This window comes from Megalobrama amblycephala, linkage group LG4 (assembly GCF_018812025.1).
Source record: "Megalobrama amblycephala isolate DHTTF-2021 linkage group LG4, ASM1881202v1, whole genome shotgun sequence".
NCBI classification, from domain to species: Eukaryota; Metazoa; Chordata; class Actinopteri; order Cypriniformes; family Xenocyprididae; genus Megalobrama; species Megalobrama amblycephala.
In genome coordinates, this window is record NC_063047.1 from 33,160,235 (window position 1) to 33,185,614 (window position 25,380).

Here is a 25,380-nt window from a genome sequence, read left to right on the forward strand (position 1 = left end):
CACAAAAATGGGTTTATTCGATCTGATATTGTTGTTTATGATGTGTTAAAAGTGATACTGCTCACAAAGAACATGTGGTAACACTTTACAATACAGGTGCACTAATATGCATTAATTCATGCTTAACTAATGCACAGATAATCATGTTTTAATGTACGACTAATAAAGAACTAAACCATTAATTAATGATTACTGCATCCGCAACTAATACAGTTTCTATATGATTAATAGATTAAGTAATATATGAATTGTTATTAATTAAATGTGTCATGTATTAATTCCTTAATAACATATTTTATTAACTTATAGTGTAAGTTAATGTGTTAATTACCACAATGGGTTGAAGCCATGTACTTCAACTTCCAGTTGTCTGCTTTAATTAATCAATAACTAATGATTTGAAAATGTATCATTATGTTATGACTTTACTTGTTGAGGCACATGACTATTAACTAATTGTTAAGTAATATGTAATTAATGGGTTTTGACAGTTGCACATGCAGTATGTGTAACATCAGAGAATGTGTTTGAAGTATGGATAAGTTGAGCTGCACACAAATATAAGCACGCCAGAATCTGAACTACTGACCACTGTTACACTGTGTTTAAACTGGATGCGACCATTATCGAGTCATGCCGCAACAGCTGTTTACACTGGACATGATGGACCATTGCAAGTTCATTTGTCCTTCATAACAGAAGTAATGTTTTGTTGTGTTGTGTTGTGTTGTGTTGTGTTGTGTTGTGTTGTGTTGTGTTGTGTTGTGTTGTGTTGTGTTGCGTCGTGCCGCATCCAGTGTAGTAACACTCTCACTGATTATAATGGGTTCTATTCTCTTTGTCCGATCTTGACACAGTGTTACGAAATAGCATGTTCTCAGTGTTCCACCTTTGAATTCTAGACCTCAAGCTTAACCAGACACATTCCTGTGCCATGAACATCAAGGTTCTGGATGCAGCAGTTCATCTGGTACAGTGGAATCACAGTTTTAGATAGTTGGAAATTGAAATCCATGGCTTAGTGTAGATGTCAAAACCATAATGACATATTACTTAACAATTAGTTAATAGTCATGTGCCTCAACAAGTAAAGTCATAACATAATGATACATTTGCAAATCATTAGTTAATGATTAATTTCCAACAGACAACTGGAAGTTGAAGTACATGGCTTCAACCCATTGTGGTAATTAATACATTAACTTACACTATTAGTTAATAAAATATGTTATTATTGAATTAACACATTACGCACATTTAATTAATAACGGTTCATACATTACTTAATCTATTAATCATATAGATTCTTTATTAGTTGCTGATGCAGTAATCATTAATTAATGGTTTAGTTCTTAATGAGTCATACATTAAAACATGCTTATCTGTGCATTAGTTAAGCATGAATTAATGCATATTAGTGCACCCGTACTGTAAATTGTTACCAAACATTTTCAACCAGTTACTTGCAAAAATAGTTTTAAAATAAAAAGTTTTACTTTTTAAACATGTTACTGGTCTTTTGTGCATAATTATGTCCACTAAAATTAAAAATTTATTGATACATACATTTTTTTGTTACATAATGTCTTTACTGTCACTTTTGATCAATTTAATGCATCTTTGCTGAATAAAAGTTCATTTAAAAAAAAAATCTTACTGACAACAAACTTTTAAATGGATTTTCAAAAAGAAATAAAAAAAGGTGTTTCTTTTAATAATGGAAATCTCTACCACTGAAACAGCTTTACTTTTCACAGAATAAAAAAAAAATCATGTTAATTAATGTTAATGTTCCTCTCATTGAATATTTTGTTTTATTCAGGAATATGTCACATTACATTGGGTTATGATTGCTGTTCTCCTTATAGTGTCCTCAAAGTATAAAATTAGTAATGCAACTACTGTAATACATATAGGCTATATAAAAACATACTCAAAACAATACATAAATAGAATGTACTAGCTATAAAAGATATTAAACTACCTGTTTAAAATGTACTGTATTAATTAATCTCAATCCATTAACATGGTCTGCTCTGCTCTTTTGTAATGTGTGGCTTGTTGGGCAGCTAAATTCAATTTTGAACCTTAATTGAATTCGACTGTCTCCATTTCAGACTCAGTTAACACTGTTTTACATGTGCCATATTAAATTATAACACTTCAGAGACATTCACACAAAAAGCCCTGACTCTTACTGGGGTGTTATGTCATGTATTTTTATTGTCTCATGGCGTCATAATTACTCTAGCGCTTTCTCTTTCTTTCTCTATCACTGCCATAAGATAAATTAAAATAAGAGGTGTAATGGGAAAGTAATGTAAATTCAAATCTTGATGTTGCTGTACCAGCACAAAATAGCATAAATGCAGGTGAGATAATTAATTTCTTGCATGTATGTCTCTATTGGTTATCCTTCAGGTCAAGGAGCCACTCTCATCGCAGACACCGGCGCCGGAAAGCTGAAATTAGGAGTTCTTCCTGCATGGAAAACAGGTATACGTGTGACCTTACAACTGAATAATTGGGAGAAGGCCAATTTAAATGTAAAATTCAGTGTAACTCCATGGTGGAGTCCAAAACCGAGGACAGCTGCTATGTTGTCCAGTCTATCAGTGGAATTATAACATCACATCTAATGATCTAAAACAAATTCAGGTAAGAATAGAACAGAACAGAACAGAACAGAACAAAAAATTCCAAAACAATAAAGTGTTGGCATTTTTGGGAGAATGTTGGGGGTTGGAGATATTCATGGTTTCGTGCTGGCCAGACAGGTTTTTTATCTTATCAGTCAGCATCCAGTGCCACTGTGGCGATGACTGATAAAGGTAGAGGTGACACAGAGGAAACTCTTTTATCTGCCTCTCACAGCTGATGTCCAACATTTGGCGTGTGGATCAATGGAATCGGGAAAAGGAATGAAATTTGAGATCTCGCCCCACTGGAGAGTTGTGCCTCTTTGGAGTGGGTTGTGGGGTGATGGGGTTGAGGTACTATAGGGAATAGTGATGAAATTAAGTTTTAGGTTTAAATCTGTTTTATTTGATAGTAGGTGTCAGTGAAGATTGCCTGTAAATCATATAAAAGTCAGTCCTGCTGATTGCCCATGTACAGATATTATGACAAATGCTCAAACAAGTTAGGATGTTGGAGCACAGGCTTCCTTATTAGGCAAATGGGTGTAGTTTATGAGATGTAAAATAAGGCCATTTTGTACTGGGTCAAAGTTGTATTTTAAAAATACATTTTGAGTTAGATGAACACATCAGAGTAATCATAGACAAAGAGTTTTTCATGCATTAAATTGGCCTCAAATGCTCTCCCAGGTGTTATCAGTCCTTCATAAAAGAAGCCACTCTCATTCATTCATCACAGAATTTCTGCCTTTTTTGAGACAGGAGAAGAGCGAGCTCAGGTTTCAAATTGAAATAATCTTAAGCTGGAGATGATTGGTTTTAAATCCCTAACTGATCTCTCCATTATTTGGAATTTCGTAGGGATATTCAAAGGACGAAATCATTATAGAAAGCGAGCACAGTGAAGCTTTACATGGTTTCAGGAGCTGAAAAGGCACAGAGAACCCACACAACAGGAACAATGGCCGTCAGTTTCCAATCCTCATTCACTTTCCAAAGACCCATTACATATAATCTGTGTCCTGAGCTGGTGTAATTGGCATGTCCTTTCATAGGGAAACCATTTTATTCCACCTTAAGCCTATGCAGATCAGAGGAACTAGGCGATCGTCTAAGACAATGAAATAGAAATCTTCTTGTTGCCAATTGTTTAAGTAAATGGACATTAGCTGGATCTCTCAGCCACTGCTATTTCAGCAGAAATATAACATTGATAGAGACAAAAGCTCCCAGTGACATTCCCATATGTTAACCTGTGGAGGACTCACCTTTCCACTCCACTGCCTAAATCCTGTAGAAAGGAAAAACTGAAGAATGACTATTATACTCTTGTTGTCCCACATTATAATTTTATTGCTACTGTTGTAAAGGTGCTGTGAGCACCTTGATAAGCTAAAATGGTTCAACTTACAGTACTGTGTATATTTAATGTGAATATAAATATTTTAATTTCTCCTTGAGTTGAAGGGGCCTTTTACAATGTTTTTATGTGCTTTGTGTAGATATGAAGATTGTGAAAAATCTGGCTTCCAAGATGGTGGTCATTCATCAGCTGTCCACGGAGGCGATGCATGCAGGTCGGCAATCAAGCTGACCAATAAAATCTCCTCTAAGTGCTGCTGCCACTTTTCTGAAAGCACCGTAAGTGTTTCTGATGGCTACCTGATGCGCTTACAATGCCAAACTCTTGCTCTGTTAAAGGCCCTTGTGAAACCATTGATTTCTTTTTACTTAATGGATGTCAAGAAATGTTGTTTTACACCTATCTGTTAAACTAATGCATTTGAATGTCACCTAGTGCACATCTTTCCCCCCATGGAGAAACATTTATTATGTGACTGTTTGCTTGTTTTTAGTTCTTTTACAATAGTTGTGGATAGGATTTAGACTGAAACTAGCCTTAGTTATACCAAGTTTTTCTACAGTCTTTTTTGTTTTGTAAATTGGCTAAAATTGCATTTCCATCTCATTTTTAATAGGAACAATAATCATCATTGTAGAAATGGCTTTCGATTGAGGTTATTTTTGTGGTTAGAATTTTTAACCAACATGTGATTTGCATATTGCACACATGCTTGACACACAATTTAAACTTAAGTTAATTAACTTTTTAATGAGAGTGGTTTTCAAGTGTTTTCTGCTCTCAGTAATTACACTTGTTAAAAGTGACACGCAACCTACTGCCACACTCTAAATGCATCCACTCCAACCAGAAATATCAAACATCATTCAATAAATAAAAAAGTTATTACATAAAGAACATGGTCCTGGAGAACCAGTGAATGCCTAGTCTGTATAACGTCATAAAAACGAATATTTTAGTTAAGTTAATAATGTATATTATCCTATACACTGCATCATGGATTTTCTAACCATTCTTTTCTGAAGGTTTTTAAATAAACCTTTGTAAAATATCTTTTAAGTCTTGTTTGTTTGCTACAGACAAAAATAATGCCCATTAAAGTTACATTTTCTAAACTTTAATCATTGCTAATATTTTTGTCCTGTGCAATCATGTTTAAAGATTGTCCATAGTGTGAAGAAAATATTTCATAGATGTTGTCATAAACATCTTTGTACGAAAGCCTCCTTTTTCACGAAAAATATATTTTTTGAGGTAAATTTTATTAATCTGTTGGCCCTGACATGGATCCCCCAAAAGCATGCTTTTGCACTGGTGTGGTTTGTTTCATATTCTGAAGCTTGCAAAAAGCTGATGCCCTGCAAAATAAAATATATAAACCTGCACATAACTGTTTCAGTCTCATACTTAGCTAGATCATTACAAATGGCCACCGGGTTATATCAGATTTTTGCCAATTCCACCATAAACCATATTAGCAAACTAGAATCTTATTGAAACTTAGCAGCTTCTTTCCATTTTTTTTTTTTTTTTTTTTTTTTTTTTTTTATAAAGGACAAATATTCTGTTTAGGATGCAGAGTCTATTTAAATTTACTCCTTCAGTCCGACAATAGAAAATGAGATCTAATTTAAGACCTACAGGTGCACAACAAAGAAGAGAGGGTTATTGTCTTTTTCTTGCACTTTACCACTCTAATGATGCACTTATGTCACCCGCTCTTCCCTTTTTCTTACACCTTACCTACTTAAGGAGGAAGTCTTGATTGGTAAGTCGATGCTATCCGCAGATTTAGGGACTTACTGTAGGCCGCTGGTGGACTGTAAAATCTCTTCCGACAGGGGACTAAAGCTGAAACATGTTCTTTTTGTTTTTCTCAAGGATTTTAAATAGTTAGAGTGATGGAGATATTTCTTTTGTCTGCAACCCTTTTCATGATTATATATATATATATATATTTATTTATTTATTTATTTTATTTTTTTACTTTAAGCCCATTCTGTGATGTCTGTTTAATGTTCTTTAAAGGAAAGCAACTTTCAAATCGGGAATTTCTGTTTCCTTTTACTCTCTCTTTCTTCTGACTTAAAAGTAGCTGGAAGTTAATTCATGTAGGTTCTTTTCTCTCTTTTTGATCTGGATGTTTCTTTAATTTGCCGTTTTCATTAGCATTGGTTCATTGTTTATTTTCTCTCTTCAGTCTCTTTTTCATTAGTTTCTTTTGTAAGAGTTCTTGCTTTGTTCTTCTCCTTTCTTTTCAAATTTCTCGCATGTGACAGATTTGCATGGCGGTTTTTAATCTTTTAGTTTCTGTCCCAAAAAAATCTTGATTAATTTCCTCTCTGTGCTCTGTAGGGACATATGTGCCTTTTAAAGAGTACTCAGACTGCATCATGCAGGTAGCAGATTAATGATATGGTCTTATTTTTCTTTAGAAAAACAACAACTTTGCTTTGTCTGCTTGCAGGTCTCACCATCACGTCCTGGGGTTGAGGGTTTAAACAAAATGATGATCGTCCAGGACTCAATATCCAATAAGGGCAAAGGTCAGGCAGATTACGATTCGGGAAATGACACGTCCTCTCCACCGTCAAGTAAAACTGGCATCACAAGGTCAAAAGTTACCAGAAATGGAAGGTTCTCTTGTCAGGATCTAACATGTCCTGAGAAGCTTAGACTAGCCGATGGGGACAATGCCTCGGATTCAGGCAACTCACTAACCAGCTATGACTCTCTGGGTAAAACAGTACTCAGAGAAAATACCCTACACAGCTCTGTCTTCAACAAGCTCAAAGGGTGAGGCTGTTTTGTCAACTTTACATCTGTCTGAATTGTATTTTGACGGCACTAACATGCCATTAAAACATAACAAGTACATTAACAATATCTTTCCAATGTAAGAATTTTAGGTGTTGGTTTGGTGTAACCACTGATGAGCGACTTTTCAAATAAAATAAAATAAAATCAGACCAAAACAAGAGTTACATAGAGCAGTGTTATTTTAGTAGGGCTGGGATAAGAAATCGATGCATTGTAATTCGTGGATCGATTCTGAATATGTTGCGATTCTCTCTCGAATCGATTCTGAGCAGCAGATGGCGCTCTAGGCTAGTTTTTAACTGCATGGCAATGTTGCCAAGTCTGAGGTTTTCCAGCGGAATTGGGCTACTTTAACATTGTTGCCTTTGGTTGTTTGTGTTTCATGTTTGGTTGTTTTTCATTTCATAATATGATATTTAGCCTCTGGAATGCAAATTTTACCAGGGAAACCCTGCCAAACACGATTGGGCTAGTTTTGAGTAACAATTGGGTGGGTTTTGTTGTGAAAACCTGGCAACCGTGCCGCACACTCAAAATGCTTATGAAGAAGAGTGCTGAAGAGCGCTCATGCGTTTGGCTGAGTCCGAGTATGTACTTGCACCTCAGAATGCTTTTATGACGTAAGATTAATGTAAACAACCCACTGCAAACACCCTTGTAATTCGCTTCAACCTTTTTGAACTTTATGAATGATTATTTTATTGAAGGCTCAAGTGGTGTGTGTAAGTAAATGGAAGAAAGCAGAGTACGGCTGTTTCTAAATCAATCAGTGCCATCTGCTGTTAAAAAACTAAGCTCAGAAACGATTCGAAAGAGAATCGTGATCAACTTAGAAAATCTCAGAATCGCAGAGTCATTTCTCGATTTGCGATGCATCGATTTATTGTCCCAGCCCCGTATTTTAGTATAATTGAAATTCTATTATAGTTTTTATTAATAGTTTGAATTAGATTTTATTCATTTTAATTTTACTTGGTTTTACTCATTTTGTTGTGTTTTTGTTTTGTTTTGTTTTGTTTTCACTAGATTTTGTGTTTTAATATGTCTGTTTAGTTAAATATAATAACCCTGGTACAAAGTGCGGATTCTTTCTGGAAAGATCCAGTACTCCTGTCACTTATATTATGAAGTAATAGTAATAGTAAAGGTCTAAAATAATTTCCCTCTTATAATTGCAGTGAAGAAACAGGCAGGTACGCTGATTTGGAGAAGACGCAGCCTCTGGGTCTCGTCACCGATAGGAATCGGAGTCCGTCTTATGATAGATATCAGGATCGAACGAGGTCCCGCAGCAGAAGCATATCATCCCAAAGCAGATACTCAGGGCGCTATTCCAGAAACCGATCCCTATCCTCAGGGAGGAGGTGGGTCACACAGCTGCTGTTTATTATAGCTTTCTATTTAGTCACAAACTCACATGTTTGTATCTGACAATATCATCTCCCTTGGCTCATTTACAGATCATATTCCCGTTCATCCAGTTATTCGCTGGATTCACGGAGAGACAGTCTGTCTAGTGTGAGCAGTTGCCGCAGTCTAAATTACTCACGGTGCACAACAGACAGGTGATTTTGTAATTTTATCTAAAATAATTGTTGAACAATTACTATGGCATTGCTGAAATCTGTTTTTGAACACATACATGCTCGCATCTCTTTTATATGTGGATGAAAAGGTTTCGAGAGCGAAAAAGAGACTGCAGTTCCTGCAAGAGTAGAAAGCACAGCAGGAGAAGACCTTCTTCCCCAATGAGGAAGAGAAGAAGAGATTCCCCCAGTCACCTGGAAGCCCGTAGAATTACAAGGTCTGTTCTTAGAGAACTAATAGTGTTACAACACAAACTGTATGAATCACAGCTGAAAGCTGATCTTACTTTGGAGACCAGTTAACCCAGACAGAGTCTACATACTTTTCCTATAATTTCAGCCTACAGCCTAATCAAAGGTAGCAAAGCTCATCGTAGCACAAAATTACAATCCAATTACAATTTGTTATCAATTAACTTGCAGTTAGTGAAGGTGGGATAGGCGGAATCGCACTGAATGACACACAACTGAAGCACTCTCTCTGTCGCGTACGTGAGATCAGATCTCCTTGCGCTTGAATAGTCAAATACACGCACACACAGATGTCAAAATGTCCATCGTGTGGAGTATCTTGCGTGAATACAGTCAGTTATCGCTTAAGTGGACGTAAAAAGTGGGTAAAAACTGGATATGTGTCAGTATATTACGTCCATGCATTCACCAGCTCAATTAAAACCTTGTCTGTCATTAACAAAATATGTTAAATAAATGTATACATGTTAAATAAACTTACTGTATCTGAAAAAAGAGTTTAGGCTATTTAATTTACTACTGTATTTATAATTTGCTAATTTGCTTCTTTGTTCTTTTTACATAGCCTAACAAAAATAGCTTATACAATTATAAAATTTATCATATTATGTTCATATTACCCACCCTTGCCCACCCGTGCATACCAGCTGATATACCATGTAGGCCTAGTCTTGATTTAGGAGGTCAGTCTGCATTTGAAAGTTTGAAAGGGTTTTAAATCTAGCTAATCAAGTAAAACGACTCAAAATCAAATAATTTTAAAGTCAACTTTATGTAAAATGTTGTAAAAAAGTTTCCTGCAACTGTGTGTGTGTATATATATATATATATATATATATATATATATATATATATATATATATATATATATATATATAGACATTTACAATGTTACAAAAGGTTTCTATTACAAATAAATGTTAAATGTTGATTATTTAATCAAAAAATCCTGAAGAAAATGTATTACCACAGAAATGTGTTTCCACAGAAATATTAAGCAGCACAACTTTTTTCAACTTTGATAACATGATTAATGTTTCTTGAGCAAGAAATCAGCATATTATAATGATTTCTAAAGGATCATGTGACACTGAAGACTGGAGTAATGATGCTGAAAATTCAGTTTTGTCATCACAGGAATAAATTGCATTTTAAAATACATTAAAATAGAAAACACTTATTTTAAATTGTAATAATATTTTATAATATTACTGTTTTTACTGTATTTTTTGATTAAATAAATGCAGATATTGTGAGCATGAGAGACTTCCTTCAAAAAAAGACCCCAAACTGTATATATGTATATAGAGACATCCTTTTTTAAATTTTTCAAATTTAAAATTGTGTATTAGTAAGTCTTTGTTTGTATTCTCTCTCTACATGCCTTCCTGTCCTGCACAGTGCCAGAAAGAGGCCCATCCCTTACTACCGTCCCAGCCCCTCTGTCAGCAGCCGATCCTCCAGCCTCCTGTCCTGGCGCCTGTTTTCTCTCGGTCGCAGTCGAACTCGCAGTCGTTCGTGGAGTCGCAGCCGCAGTCGCAGTCACACTTATTCTTCATACAGGAGCTACAGTCGCAGCTCGTCGTGGAACTCTATATATAGCAGACGCAGTCGCAGTCGGAGCAGAAGCTATGACTCGATGGTGAGCTACAGCAAAGCCCGGCGCTAATTTACGGATGAACCAGATGTGGGAATGCTGAGCTACACACAAGCCCAGGACTGCATCTTATTGTAACTGGAAATGAAATGGAGCAGCACTGAGAACATGCTGTGCTTGGATGTGGAACACCAGGCAGTGACAGGATCATCTGTTCAGTGTCAGATAAGACTGAAGCTTTCCATATTGTTGTGTACTAAACTGTGTGCTTTCATCCATCCCGCTCAAAGGAAAGGAAAAACTTGTCTATCAATCACAAAGCCTGCTGTTGTAGGAGGGACCGGACTGGAGGTTTTACTATGTGCACTGCAGTATGTGAGTTTCTGCTATACCTTGTTTTGCTCATAGGTGTGAGGATATTGTTGTTCATTTATCAAAAAAGCCGAAGTAGATAAAAGGAAGTGTCTTCATGTGCAGGGTCACTCATGAGACGCTCATAACCTTGACTGTAAAAGCCGATGTTTGAATCTATTGTATTTTTGTAGTGTTTTCCTTTTTTTTTTTTTTTTTATGGGATGTCAAAAGCGCTTGAGGAGAAAGATTTATTGCTTCCATAACAGCTTTTACTGAGAGCAGCCGCTTCTGTGTTGCACACACCTTCACTTTGAAAAATGTGCCATCCGAATTGGCCCCACCGGCAAACGCACACCCCATCAGCCCAAATGCCAGCTTTATTTATCTTCTGTTGAACTGGAAAACAATTCAAATGTCATTGGCTGTGATGGAGATGATGATGGTGGACAATCAAAATGCAGCAGTTATGCTCCACTGGAACCGTTTTGCAAGGTCCAGCTGTCCGTTCTGTTACCAAATTTGTTAAACTACACAATTAATCTGGCAAACCTCAAGAGACAGAATGAAGATATTTTTATCCATCAAATTCAAGAAAAGGTACATTTTTTTTCTGCTCTACTGACTAAAATGAAAGCACTGGTATACATATTATTACTAGTATAATGTAATTTTTTAACATGAGTCATGTTCAATTGTATAATATTTTAAATTATTTATTCTTTTAATGCCTATTTTTATGTGTGATTTATTTCTGTTAGGCATGCAAATAGTGCGGTACAAATATTTATTACTCAGATCACTTGAATTATTTATAAGGTAAGAAAACTTTTTTGATTATATCATTCATTTTTTGACTGTTTTGATATTTTGTATTCGTTTTCCACAAAACCCCACAGTTTAAACATTCAGTCCTGCAGTGATTAAATCACACACTTTGCAACTGTAAATGATGATGGTATTTATAAATACAAATGTTTTATAAAGCATATTTATTGGTTGCACATCAATGCAACAACAGAGAAACTATTACAGACTGGGAGAAATGAAGATGGCTGTCATAAGAAATCCATCTGGCTAGATCAAGGATTTTTTGAAAGGATCAAAGATTTATATTTGGTGTGTGATGAAACAGCGTATAAAAATCATCACCTTCATCACAACAGATAATGGCAGTTTCGTTGTTTCTGTGTCATAAAGTCTATTGGAGTGCTTGTTAAACGAAGGCATGGTGATCTCTATGCACTGTACATTATTAGCTGTCTGACTGTTGTGAATTCTGACACTTGTACAGATAATTAGTTGTAGATGAAGGGGGGAAAACTTGAAGTGTATCAAATGTTTTATCTTCTTGAATTCATCTTGTTCTCTCGTCTCTCAAACCGTAAATGAGTTTAGTAAATGATTATGTAAATCTGTTGTGTAAATATGCAAACGTTTAGTGCGGCAATATTAGGCATGGGCTTTATTTATTGAGATGGAGTAGTGGTACTGACTGTTTACAAGGCTGGCTTTCTAATTTACATAATTTGCATTCCTTCTAAAAAAGAAACATGCTGAAATGTTGCCATGAATCCAACCTATTTTACAAAGTCAAAACATGCTATTGGTAATACCAATAATTTATTTATTTTTGCACAGAATGAGCAGTAAAGATATAAAGCAAGTGTGTATTTGTTTTAACGCAAAGTAAAAAACCTCAGTGCAGGGCGTCAGGCTGAAGATTATGTTATGAACATTCCTTATATTACCCTCTTCTACAATGTATATACAATGTTGTCTATGTGCACAAGAATATCAATGTCTCCCTTGCTCTTCAAATTAATGACTAGTTCTCTGTGGTCTGAATCTGTAATGATATTCAAAGAGTTCTAAATAAATTATTCATCTAATTAATTCAACCAATATTTTGCTTCTTTAAAATCGCACTCTCTTTATATTAACATTAACATGATATACTTGTATAGTAAAAAAAGGGAGGGTGGGGTAAGATGAGTCAGTGGGTAAGCTAAGCCACCCAGAGAAGTGCGCTTGATTTTTATGTGACCAAATAAACAGGAAGTGCCCAACGTTTTTAGGTTTTTGTGACTGAGAAGAGCACATGATGAACGTGCTAAGTATTTTTTGAAAGGTGCAATGTGTAAAATTTGGGAGGATCTAATTGACAGAAATGCAATATTATATACATAACTATGTTTTCAGTGGTGTATAAAGACCTTACATAATGAACCGTTATGTTTTTATTACCTCAGAATGAGCCATTTCTATCTACATACACCGTGGGTCCCCCTCCATGTCAAGTCGTCATTTTGCGCCGGCATGTTTTTACAGCAGCCCTAAATGGACAAACACTCTACAGAGCATGTTTCATAACTATGTTGTTCTTCTTCATGATGTTTTATTAACAAAATTCGGGAGGAGCAGGTTCAGATAATTAACCTAATTAGCACAGGTGGAGAGCATTCAGTTAATCAACTCAACCAATGACTAGAGGTATAAATACAGCAGACTTCTGTTCATCTGGGAGTTTATCAGCATCCCTCCTCCACCCCATCTCCTCACTTCTAGTTCTATAGAAGTTCTATTCCAAGCTCGGAGCCCTCCCCACAGACAGCACGCCAAATACGCATAACTTTTATTCTATTGAATTATTTGTACATGTGAACTCGTGAATAAATCGTTTGTGTTTTTAGAGGCAGCTTGCATCGTCACCATGTTGAAACCACACAAAGAAGAAGTAGTAGTAGTCGTCTGATTTATTAGAAGCAGAGAACATTCTTTGTTAGAAGTAAAAAGAAACTCATTGCTTGACTGTCTAACGTACTCTCTGCTGTCTCAGATGACGACATCTTTGACTTGTGTCGGCCAGACGGCCACTGTAATGGTGCGTTCACACCAGACGCGAATGAAGCGGTAAGCGCGAGTGATTTACATGTTAAGTCAATGCAAAGACGCAAATTGACATCCTGCGGCGCGATTCGCGTGAATCGCGCAAGTTGAAAAATCTGAACTTTGGCGAATTTCCGCGCCGCGTTAACCAATCAGGAGCTTGCTCTAGTAATGACGTGACGTAGCGAGCTGAGGCAGAATTTCGAAACAACAGAGGACAAAATCATCGTCGCTGTACATCTTCATACATTTATAGAAACAAAAATAAAAAGGATCGTGTTTGAAAGAAAGTGAGTGAGGAGGTCGGACAATCTGATAAGTTGTAAAAAACGGTCTACTCAATTAGAGCTATATATATATACATATTAAGACTACAAGCCAACTAAAGACGACCAATTGAGCTTATTCGCTGTAATTTACAATTATTTCCCCACTGACAAGTTGTGTTTATTCAGAGGAAGTGTGCAGAAAGCAGTGGGAGAGTCTGGGACACATAAAGGAGCGGGAGAGCCCCTCTCATGACGCGAATTCGCGTCTGTTGTGAAGGGATTTTCATGCGCGAATGAAGCGAATAAACTCAAAATGTTCAAGCGTCCAACTACGCGCGAATAGCGTGATTTATTCCCGCAAGTCGCGTCTGGTGTGAACGCAGCATAAATTCTCCATTTTGCTTCGATAGGGAGGGGTGAGTTGCCGTTGGTTGCAGTTCCCAACCTCACCGCTATATGCTGCTAAAATTTACACAATGCACCTTTAACATTTAGACCACTTTTTCATGACACATATGGCCCTATTTCTATGAAAACCATAAAGTGTTCAAAATGTTTTTGTCTAACAGTACATTGTCTACTGTTGTATCTTTTAAATTTTCAAAAACTTTAAAAACTATAATATTTAAAAATATTTATAAAACGGTTAGTTCCTGTCCTTGATTCTGATTGGTCAATAGCTTATTCATGCTAAAACACGGCTATGACCGCTTCACCCAATACCCAATGGTTTGTGTATCACTACACAACACCCTTAGCAACCACTCTTAGCAACGTAAACTGTTCTCAATCAATATTGCTCATTGAAGCTTACTGTATGGCATTATGTAGAAGAGTACTGTGAGAAAGAGATCGAGTGAGCGAGTTTATTACCTGCATTCAGGTTTAGAATTTTCCTTCAGGTCAGTCCCATGTTTATAATAAAACATCTGTTTAAATGTCCAATGTATTATCTTGTCCTTTTAATAGTTAAAGGGTTTTCCCGTGACTGACAGCGCTAGTCAAATCATTTGTCAGTTGCGTCTTGTTCTGTGTTCACAACAATTAAGTGTTTTCAATGTAAAAGTCTTCGCTACTGACTGACACACTCATAAAGACAGTCTTTGCCTCCATCTAATGGCGTAATAATGTAACTTCTGTTGCTGTTCACGGTCAGGGACTATTTTAATGGTGGAAGGAAGGCTTTTAGTAAGAGTTTACTTCATGAAAGTTGCATTGATACATATTTTTGGCTTTAATATTTGTATTGTGTGGTAACCATTTTAAAAAAAACAATAAGGTACTCGAGGCTAGTGCTGTATTGTGAATAAGTCACGGCTGAAGGGGTTGAATAAGTCACGCTTCGCGTCGTGCCTAACAACGCCCGTCAGCCGTGACTTATTCACGATACAGCACAGCCTCAAGTACCTTATTGCTTACATAAAATATAAAAAGATATATAAATAATACAGATTATATATTTTATTACTGATAATATTATTTTCTGTTTGAAAAGTCAAATGTCACTTGTTGATATTTTGGTACTTATAATGAAATTAAATACAAATTAAGTAAGGCTTTTGAGGCCACTGTATACTTTTCAACAGATGGAAGACATCCTAAAATATAATTTGGGTGCATGTTTTTCTCATCTTACGTACTACTTTCCCGTACATTACGTATGCAAGAAGGACTCATCTGAAGAAGGAAAGGGAGATACTGCATGCCTGTGTTGTATTTCGTCACATTTCGTGTTTAGAACATTATTAGTGTTCTTCATATGAGTGTGTGACTGCTCTCCGGCCTTGAAGAGTGAGTAGTTTTCTATTATGAAGTGAATGAGTCATCTGGGGGAGGGTGAGATTGGACCAGTCGCTGTCCGGTGGAGCCAGTCACAGCCCGGGGTCTAAACTTGGATAGGGAGGGTCTTCAGTCAGCTGTCGTGTACCGCCGAGCACTTTCTAGACTTTATAGACCGGTAAATGACATATAAACCAGTGGAAAGAGCACTTCCATCGTCAGTAAACTTCTAGTAGTCATACATGAGCACAGTGGTAAGGGTAAACTTAGGTGCGTAATCACGCGCCAGGAGAGTTTTTGTACTTTTGCTGCGAAAAAAAACAAAAAAAACGGAATTTGTTTTGCGCTCTTTTTGATAATTGATCCTATTCGGGTATCTGACAGCAACGCGACGTTTTGAACAATAAAAGTTCTGTAAACTCAGTTTTTTTTTTTCAAGTTTCACAATGGCAGAAGGGGATTACTACACTATGGGCAACCGACAGAGGGTTCCACGGGATCCGTTCCGGGAACAGTCACTCGCATCTCGCTTTATGGACGATGAGTTTGGACTGCCACCCTTTGCCGACGAGTTATCGATGGACTGGCCCGGCTGGGCGAGACCTCGACTGAGCGCCCGCCTCGACGCGCCGTGGTCGGGCTCGTTGCGCACGGGCTTCCCGCGGACGAGCATGGGCTCTCCGCAGGGCTTCAGCTCCAGGTACAGCGAGAGCCCTCGCCGATCCAGCGCGCCCCCGTCCAACCCAGACGAGCCGTGGAAAGTGTGCGTGAACGTGCACAGCTTCAAACCTGAGGAGCTTAATGTCAAAACTAGAGACGGTTTTGTAGAGGTGTCAGGTGAGAAAACACTCATTGAGAAGGATGAGTTTTTATGAGAATACAAAGTTCATTACCATGTAGCCTATAATAATTAATCATAGAATAACGTGGAATGTTATATCATCATTTAAATTTGTGAATATACCACTAGACATTTTTATCCAAAACAGAGGAGCATTAAATAATTCATCATATACATTCCAATTAAACACATGCATTTTTTTTTAAAACATATTACCAAGGCATTTTTGGTAGTTTTTTAGCAATTATCCCCTACATTAATAAGGCCCTTTCTCACAAAATAATAAACATCAAGTCTTGCTGCCATTTATTTATTATAGGTTGGAAATTAAAAATCAGACACATAATTACTAGAGGCAACAGTAATAATCAAAAGGTGAACATTTATTAATAAGCAGTTTAATAAATGTTTAATAATTAATTATTATTTATTAAACATGAATAAATGTTAATTTATTAAACATATTCAAAACGTTAATTTCCAACTTATTTTGGCTTCATTTTAAGCAAGCAATATAGTAATTTTTAAATAATATTTGAGTTAAATAAAATTACCCAGCATGTTGGGTCAAACATTTAACCCAACTCACTGGGTTTGTCCATATTTAACCCAACATGGGTTGTTTCTAACCCTTGCATGAGCAAGACCTGTTAATAAAGTTATCCAGCTTGATTTGAGATTGATCCCAAGAGCATTTTATGTGCTTTAAAGGAAGCAAAGAACCTTGAAAGTGACCTAGAAATAATATAGAACTTTATATATTTTATATTTATTTTGCACCATACTTCAACTTTTATTTTCAATTTTTTTATCCAAAAACGTTGTTTTAAGGTTTTTTAAAAATTGAGATATTAAATATTGCCTTTTGGACCCCATGTGCTTATTTCATACATATCTGTCGCAGTTGGAGAATGGAAGGCCATTGGCATGACTTGCACATACCAGAAAATCTCTTGTAATTAGCCACCTGCTGAGATCCCTTGAGGACCACTCACAATAAACACATTGAATTAGTCCCATACTTTAATGACTAAAGTTCTTTTGTAAAACTGAAATTGTGTCTTTATAATGCAGAACATTAAAAGGCCAGTTGCTGTCTGCTCCAGAAATACATTTGTTGACTGTGACGGCAGGACAGAAGTTCAGGGTTCAGGCGAGAGCAAAGGCCTGGTGCGATGGGATTTTTATAAACACTGTGCTGGTATTCCAGCTGGGTCACTCAGTCACAGTGGGAGGAGGGTGGGGACAGCAAGACTTAACGTCACATAACCTCATTCTAAAAGTGTCACCCAGAGATATCAAAGTGAACTACCCTACGCTCTGTTTTACCAAAGGCCTTTTCACAGAATTCAGATTCTCAGTTTTGGAACACTTTGAAAATCCGCAAAACATTTAAGTTCAACCTTTCCTGAAGGAAAGCATTGTCAAACAAATTCCACAGCCATGTTTGAACGTCTTTGTTAAATAGGGAAAGGCCATTGCACAGTATGTAAGTATGTAAATGTCTATTTATATGGATAGATTTTGCTCTCATTTGTTGTTGGCTAGAATTATATTGGCTGTTGAAAGTGCAGATTATGAGCATATTGATAGGAGAATAATGAATCAAATGTGAGCCCATTATTGTAGATATGTAGGCTGCGCCGAGACACGGTATGGCATGACTGGTATTTAGTTACCAACAGCTGCAGAGAATGAGGCCAAGAGGCTTTTAAACAGGCTTTCTTGATTTGAAATAGCACAAAATCATATAGTGTTGCATTTACATTGTCTATAAAATGTGAAGGAACAAAACCTTATATGGCTACAAAATCTGAGATTAATAAACCTGTTTGGGTGTAATTTAATGTCAGTGTGGCAAAGGTTACTCTTCTGTGCCAAATGAGCATCCAGTGGTGGGATTCATTTGCACTGATACCTGATTTTTTTTTAAAGTAGTTCTCTACAAGCTCTTATTCATAAGTGTTGTATGGTCGTATCGATCACCTTTCTCGAAGGCATCGATCTGTGTTAACAACTGCCTTTGTCTCTTTTCACCAGGGAAACATGAGGAAAAGCAAGACGAGGGTGGAATTGTTACCAAAAACTTCACAAAGAAAATTCAGTAAGTATGATGATTGTATCAAAAGTTTCCGGGGGTTTCTGATTTGGAGCCTTCTAGAATGATGAAGCAACTTCCCGAGGAATGTCACTCGGAGTTATTAAAGCGACACAAAGCATTCCCACTCCTCCACCCGCCCCAACCTCTCTGCTTTCTTCTCGCTCTTCAGAGAGTCAAATTGGATGGTAGAGGCAGAGGAAAAGAATCAAAGTTAGAGATAAAATAGACAACATATCATGTGGCTCTGATGCCTGCAGTAATTAAGAGACACCGTGATTTGATTTTTTTTCTGTCGCCATGCTGTTTCTCTGACAGAGACACACAGAAAGACACTCTGAGAAAGAAAGAGAGTTTAATTATTGAACAAATTTGGCACTATTTTAGTATTCTAGCATGAGAGATATACACTATTGTTCAAAATTTTTGGGGTCGGTAAGATTTTTTTTTTTTCTTTATTGAAAGAAATGAGCACTACTATTCAGCAAGAACAAGTGAATTGATCAAAAGTGGCAGTAAAGACATTATTGATGTTAGACAATATTTCTATTTCAAATAATTGCTGTTGGTTTGAACTTTCTTTTCATCAAAGAATCCTGAAATATATGAAAATGAAAATATGTGTCATGGCTTCCACAAAAATATTAAGCAACCTTGATAATAATAAGGAATGTTTCTTGAGCATTACATTCAGCATATCAGAATGATTCCTGAAGGATCATGTGACACAAAAGACTTTATATTTTAAAATATATTAAATAAAAAAATCAGTTCTTTTAAATTGTAATAATATTTAACAATATTCATGTTTTTACTGTATTTTTGATCAAATAAATGCAGCTTTGGTGAGTCTTTTTTCAAAAATATTAAGAAATCTTACCGACCCCAAATGTTGGGATGATAGTGTATGATTGATAAAGTTTCCTCTCAGTGTTTTTGTGTGTGTATTTGACTGAAATCTAAATACAAGTAATATGGAGAGTAGCTGTTAACTAAGTCTACAGCCATTCTAAACTGTTTATTTGAGCTGATGTTGACAGCCCGTGTTGGTTGTGCGAAAGTCCAACAGTGTTGAACATTAGCATTCTGCTAAGCTAAAACATAACACACTTATAGAAGATACAGGCCATGCATAAATTACATTGAGCTTTTTTATTGATAGCTTTGAATAAAATCTCAATCTCTGCATATGCTCCTCAGTAGTAGAGCTGCAATGTCTGAGTCACAGTGCAGGACGGCTGTAGCATTGTTGTGCTAATTGAATAGTGACAGGCTACTGCAGTCAGCTACATGCTAAGGTTTATATAAACTCAACAGACGCTTGGCAACAAGTGTGGAACCTTCCAGCCTTATTTGGCCATGATAACTGACAAAGCTCAGGGACACTCTCTCTATCTGTCTCTCTCTGTTATGTCCTCTCACTCTCTTTCCCAAAATACATTAAAAAAACAAAAAAAACAATACAGAAGCTATGTTCTAAACCTTATTGAGCTACCTGTACTTTAGCATTAAAGTATCATAGGTGTCAAATGCTGATCCAAACATACTTTGTTCTTCTAGATAAATTCCTTGTGGAGGAAGCATTTCCTTTCCAACCCCAAACATTCGAACAGTAGTGTAGTTATATGAGGTATTTAGAGTTTTGTTTACATTTAATTGTACTTCCTTACATTTAATTTAATTACATTTCTGCATGCTATTTGCTAGATATACAAAGCATTACATGGACAGTTAGAATGTTGCCTTTTGCAGTACACTTGGTAATATATTGCTGATAGTGAGAATTCATTATTGTTAAGTGCAATTATTTTATCCAGCATTATCCAAACACTGCATTCTTCTCTCGAAATTTTAAAGCTGCCCTAAAAGTTCCTCCACCTCTAGACTTTCGCAATAGAAGACCAGCGGGAAGAAGCTTTGTATGATATCACCATTCATTCATGTTCAAAACAAGTTCCACCCTTTCTCTGTAGAGCAGATATGAATTTATGGTAATCCAGCCTTAAAGGCATCACATTCAAACAGACAGTGAGAACTCCTCTCATTAAAATGGCTGCAGTCAGTCTGCCTGCTGGATGATTAGACTAGTGTGTAGATGGAAATTTCTGGTGATAAACTTTGCATCAGGAGGCGATTTGTAATAATTGGCAACAGATTCTCTTTCTGAGCCCAGCACCTGGAGCAGGGCTCCCTCGCTCACACTCTCTCTCTCTCTTTCTCATTGCAAGTGATGGCAGGCAGAACATTTAAATGAAAACCACAAAATGCATTGAGAATTATCTTCTAGCCACAAGCTGGCACAGAGAAAATGAAGTTTGTTGAAAATTAAACCAAAATGAGAATATACTAAGTATACAAGGGCATAGTGTGTGCAATGCCCATGATTCTTGGTTTAATATTAACTTTAGACTTAAGTTAGACCTCAGTTAGTCTGGGTTATGTTCAGGCAATACTGTGTAGATGGTAATATTACAACTGACCATTGTCAAGTTCTTATTGTAACATTTGGTTTCAAGCTTTATTGTTTCAGTGCAACTGCAAGGTGCAACCCAAAAGAGCTATTTAAGGTGCAAAATATGGCGTGCATTTAGATATCAAACATGTTCAATGTACAGCCACAATTAAAAAAAAAAAAAAAAGGCCATTCTGTGTCAGTGACTTGCACTATTAAAAAGAAAGATTCTTTCTTGGCATCTATGGTTCCATGAAGAACCTTAAAGGGATGGTTCACCCAAAAATGAAAATGATCTATTAATTTACTCAACCTCAAGCTATCTTAGGTGTATATGACTTTCTTCTTTCAGACGAACACATTCGGAGTTATATTATATAATATCCTGGCTCTTCCCTGCTTTGTAATGGGATTGAATGACGCCCAAGTTTTTGAAGCTCCATCTTAAAAGTAATTCATACGACTCCAGTGGGTTAATAAATGCCTTCTGAAGCGAAGCAATTGGTTTTTGTAAGAAAAATATCCATATTTATAACTTTATAAACTATAATCGCTGGCTTCCGGCATTGGCTGTACACGCGTTCATGGTGAGATATGACAAACATGGTAGCGCAGAGGATAGAGCAAAACAAAATGCCAGTCATGAATTAGAAGTCCAAAACGAGAAGTTTTAAAAAAAATGACGGAGGATTTCAATTCAAGACAAGAGGAGCTACGCCCTACTTCATACTTCGGGTCAGAGGTCACCCTTCCACCGGAACTCCACTTTCTCATGAATGCTCTCATGGTTGTTGACAGAAGCCAGTGGTTATAGTTTATGAAGTTTTAAATATGGATATATTTCTTACAAAAATCATCACTTTGCTTCAGAATTAACCCACTGGAGTCATATGGATTACTTTTATGATGAATGGAGGGATGGATGGATGGATGGATGCGCTTTTTGGAGCTTTAAAAACTCTGACACTATTCAATGGCATTACAAAGCTGAGAAGAGCCAGGATATTATTTAATACAACTAAGATTTCGTTCGGCAGAAAGAAGAAAGTCACCTAGGATGGCTTGAGGTAGGGCTGCACGATTTATTGCACACGCGATTTGCCAAAGGCTGGGGATTATTTTATGCGCAGCTTGTCAGACCTTTACAGCTCTTTGATCAGTGTTGCTGTAGCTGAATAAACAGAAATGCTTTGATTAAACTAGACTAATAAACACAGGACTGACTTATTCTGTGTAAGAAGCCACATCATCTCACAGAAGGATGCTCAAATGTTGTTATGAAGTGAGTTTGGAATAAAAACATATTAAATGTTGTCTTTTGTTGGACAAGATGTTAAAAAATGCTTCTCATGTCTGGAAAGATGTTTGACGCGTATTGCTTTTTTCAAATGTACATTATAAGCGACTCAAACTCGCAGTGCTTTAGGATGGATTAGCATTTGGAACCATACTTCATTTACAAGCTGCTCATAAAAAATAATCACAGCCTTTGCGATTTCATAATCGCGTTTAAGCGTGATTATTTTTTGTATTGTGCGATAAATCGTGCAGCCCTAACTTGAGGGTGAATAAAAAATTATAATAATTTAAATTTTGGGGTTAACTATTAATTTAAACATCCATGGAACCTTTCACATGTACAAAAGGTTATTTATAGTGGGAAAAAGTTTCTTTTGATTATTAAAATGCTCAGTGTTCAAGAAAAAATGGTTAATTGAAAGATTTTTTTGGGAAACCCAAAATGGTTCTTCTATAGCAGCAAAAACCCAGTTTGGAACATTGCTATTGATGGAAAATGGACATCGTTCTGAACTCTCTCTTCTTTCACAGAATCCCATCAGATGTGGACCCTCTCACTGTGTTCGCATCTCTGTCTCCGGAAGGTGTTCTCATCATTGAAGCCCGACAGACCCCTCCATACTACCTCTACAGCAGCGAAATGCCCACAGAACCCATGGAAGAACCTGACGCCAGACTGCAGGAACCCAGCATGGCTTCAGCCCCAGTCTTTGAAGTCAGGAGTCAGGAGTGAACTGGGGCTCACATGCCCATGGTATTTGTTCCAAGCCAGTGCTAAAATCTAGTTTTATCAGTTTCAAAAAATTACTTAAACCAAAAGTCATTAATCTGCTAGGGAATAGTCCATAAATCAAATGGTTGGATCAAATACCAGTAGCTTTCAGTTACTATGTCAATGAAGATAAACAAATGTGATAGAGCTACGGGTGAGAAGTGAGAAGGTAACGAAGGTGCGAAAAGGAATGAGACAGGCTCAATTTCTATAGTAAAGAGTCTACAGCTGGAAATAGGCCTGAAAACATACTCTACACACATACGTAGATGCGAATGCATGGTCAACATTGCAATGGCACATCTCATTATATATACTTAACATGCAATCTTCTCAGTCCTCAAGGGGGCAATAGAGTTCCCTTTAAATGTCAACAATTAAATGGATAGTTCACCCAAAATCATCTCTCATTCACCTACATGTTGTTCCAAACCTGTATGGTTTTCTTTCTTCTGTGGAACACAGTGTTTTTTGTCCAAACCAAAAATGTCAATTGCTGTTTTAAACCACTTTGGCTTTCATTTTATGGACAAAAAATAGTTCTTCAAAATATCTTCTTTTGTGTTTTCCAGCAGAAAGTCATACAGGTTTGAAATTACATGAAGGTGAGTAAATAATCTCGTAAGTTTCATTTGACCCATCCCTTGAACTAATTTGTAAGTTAAGATTCTCTTTAAACTGTTGCTCAACCATGCCGATCTGATGCAATGTGTGCTTGAGTTGATTTATAAGTTCCATTCAGACACATTTCAGATGTGAAATCAAGTTTGCGTAGCTAATGTTTTTATATGATTTGGACTTTCTGTCCCACATTTAAACCTAAACTTGTTTTGTTGCTGATTTCAAATGAAGCTCTGTTTGAATCATCTGAATTTTTGTCACATTGGACTATTTATTTGAAGGTATTCTCTGAGAACCGGGCTTGAATACTGGAGCTCTTTCTCAAGTGCTGTTTATTGTTTCTTCTTCTTTCTTTCTTATTTGTGGGTGTTCTTTTTTCTTTTTGTGTAGGGATGTATGCTATGCGTTTTTATAATAAATGAATTTTACGAAAGCAAGCCTTTTATTACTCCTCTCTGCAAATCTCTATCAAGTTAATAAATGAGCTGACGTTATTTCTCCTACAGCTTTACACCTGTTTGCTTATCCCACTTATATAACCTTCTGATGTTTTCGAGTAATAAATCAACCACCATGCTCTCCTTCGTTTCTCTCTGTCTCACAATCCTCTGTCCTCTATCACATCTGGGTGTTCGGATGGCAGATTGGCTGTGTGCTTATGGGAGCGACACCATGGGAGTTGTCTCTGCACGGTGGCGGTAATTGGGTGACAGATTAGTGTGGAGATTATTCCGAACGCTTTGGCTCACTTTCAATCTCCTCCGCAAGGATATGGAGAGAAAATATTGAAGAAAACGGTACTCCACTGCTGATTAACTGATGTGTTTTCCCATTGGATTTTTCTCGTCAAATCGATCTGAGATCTCTCGTTGTCTAATTTTCAGGGTTTGAGGTTAATGAATCACGAATATAACCGTGCTTAAGAGGAGCTGGCATCATAACCATCCTAGTTATTTACTAGAACTCAAGGGATGTAATGCGTAACCATATTCACTGCATAAATAATTACTGTAAAATCTCTGTAAGCGCAACAAAAAGTCAACTAGGTGCCAATGTGACAGATTTCTGTCTGTCACCTAAGTTAAAACATTTCTCAGCTTTCACTGCTTAATCATTCTTGTTTTTGTAAAACACAACAAGAAGCTTCACACAATCTTGCTCAGGTCTTTATTAGTGCTAAGAGGATGCATGTTACAGTAAACTCAAAAACATCTTTGGGAATTAAGAGGCTAAGGCTATATCTACATTATTCTGAATACATATGAAAACATTTTTTTTTCTCTTGGCCTTCCATTTACACTGAGACAATGTTTTTGTCCTGCGAAAACAAAGCTTATTGAAGATGATTTCCCAAGGTGATACATTTGAAAACACTGGAGGTGTTCGAAAATGATGATGCATGTTTAGTCATGTGACACATATTGTTCTGATAGATATCTATGTTTTTACCGGTATGTCCCTGCTTTGTGCTACTGTATTCACTTTCGCAGTGTTGCTTAAGAAAAATGTTACTTTGTACAATCTTCATATTACATTACAGAAAATGTACTTGCTATCCTGCGGCAAAACATGAGGACAATCGTGTTTTAGACCAAATATGTAATGGTGATTGAGTGTGATCTGGATGCTCCAGTTATCGTGCCAGATGAATAGCGTTATGTCTGGTATCATCTCAGTGAGCTTTTTATGTTTTATACATGCGCAGTAAGATCATTTTAGCATCTCTGATGGTTCACAGCAAAATCCCCAGAG

The 25,380-nt window shown here is 36.6% G+C and overlaps 2 protein-coding genes across 3 annotated transcripts in view; both read left to right on the top strand.

Moving 5' to 3' along the window:
- srrm4 (serine/arginine repetitive matrix 4) overlaps positions 1-12,509 on the top strand; it is a 67,687-nt gene extending 55,178 nt beyond the window's left edge. For both annotated transcript variants that reach the window (XM_048188939.1, XM_048188938.1), the window contains 7 exons: positions 2,422-2,496; positions 4,142-4,280; positions 6,470-6,798; positions 8,001-8,186; positions 8,283-8,387; positions 8,498-8,626; positions 10,062-12,509. In XM_048188939.1, coding sequence (XP_048044896.1) covers positions 2,422-2,496; positions 4,142-4,280; positions 6,470-6,798; positions 8,001-8,186; positions 8,283-8,387; positions 8,498-8,626; positions 10,062-10,329 — 1,231 coding nt within the window. In that variant the 3' untranslated portion in view covers positions 10,330-12,509. The remainder of the gene's footprint in view (positions 1-2,421; positions 2,497-4,141; positions 4,281-6,469; positions 6,799-8,000; positions 8,187-8,282; positions 8,388-8,497; positions 8,627-10,061) is intronic.
- A 3,131-nt stretch (positions 12,510-15,640) lies between these two features.
- Positions 15,641-24,065, top strand: hspb8 (heat shock protein b8). The gene is made up of 3 exons (XM_048188940.1): positions 15,641-16,382; positions 18,427-18,490; positions 22,767-24,065. Exons 1-3 carry the CDS (start codon positions 15,992-15,994, stop codon positions 22,966-22,968), a joined length of 657 nt encoding a protein of 218 aa, XP_048044897.1. The 5' UTR covers positions 15,641-15,991; the 3' UTR covers positions 22,969-24,065.
- The last annotated feature ends 1,315 nt before the right edge of the window (positions 24,066-25,380 follow it).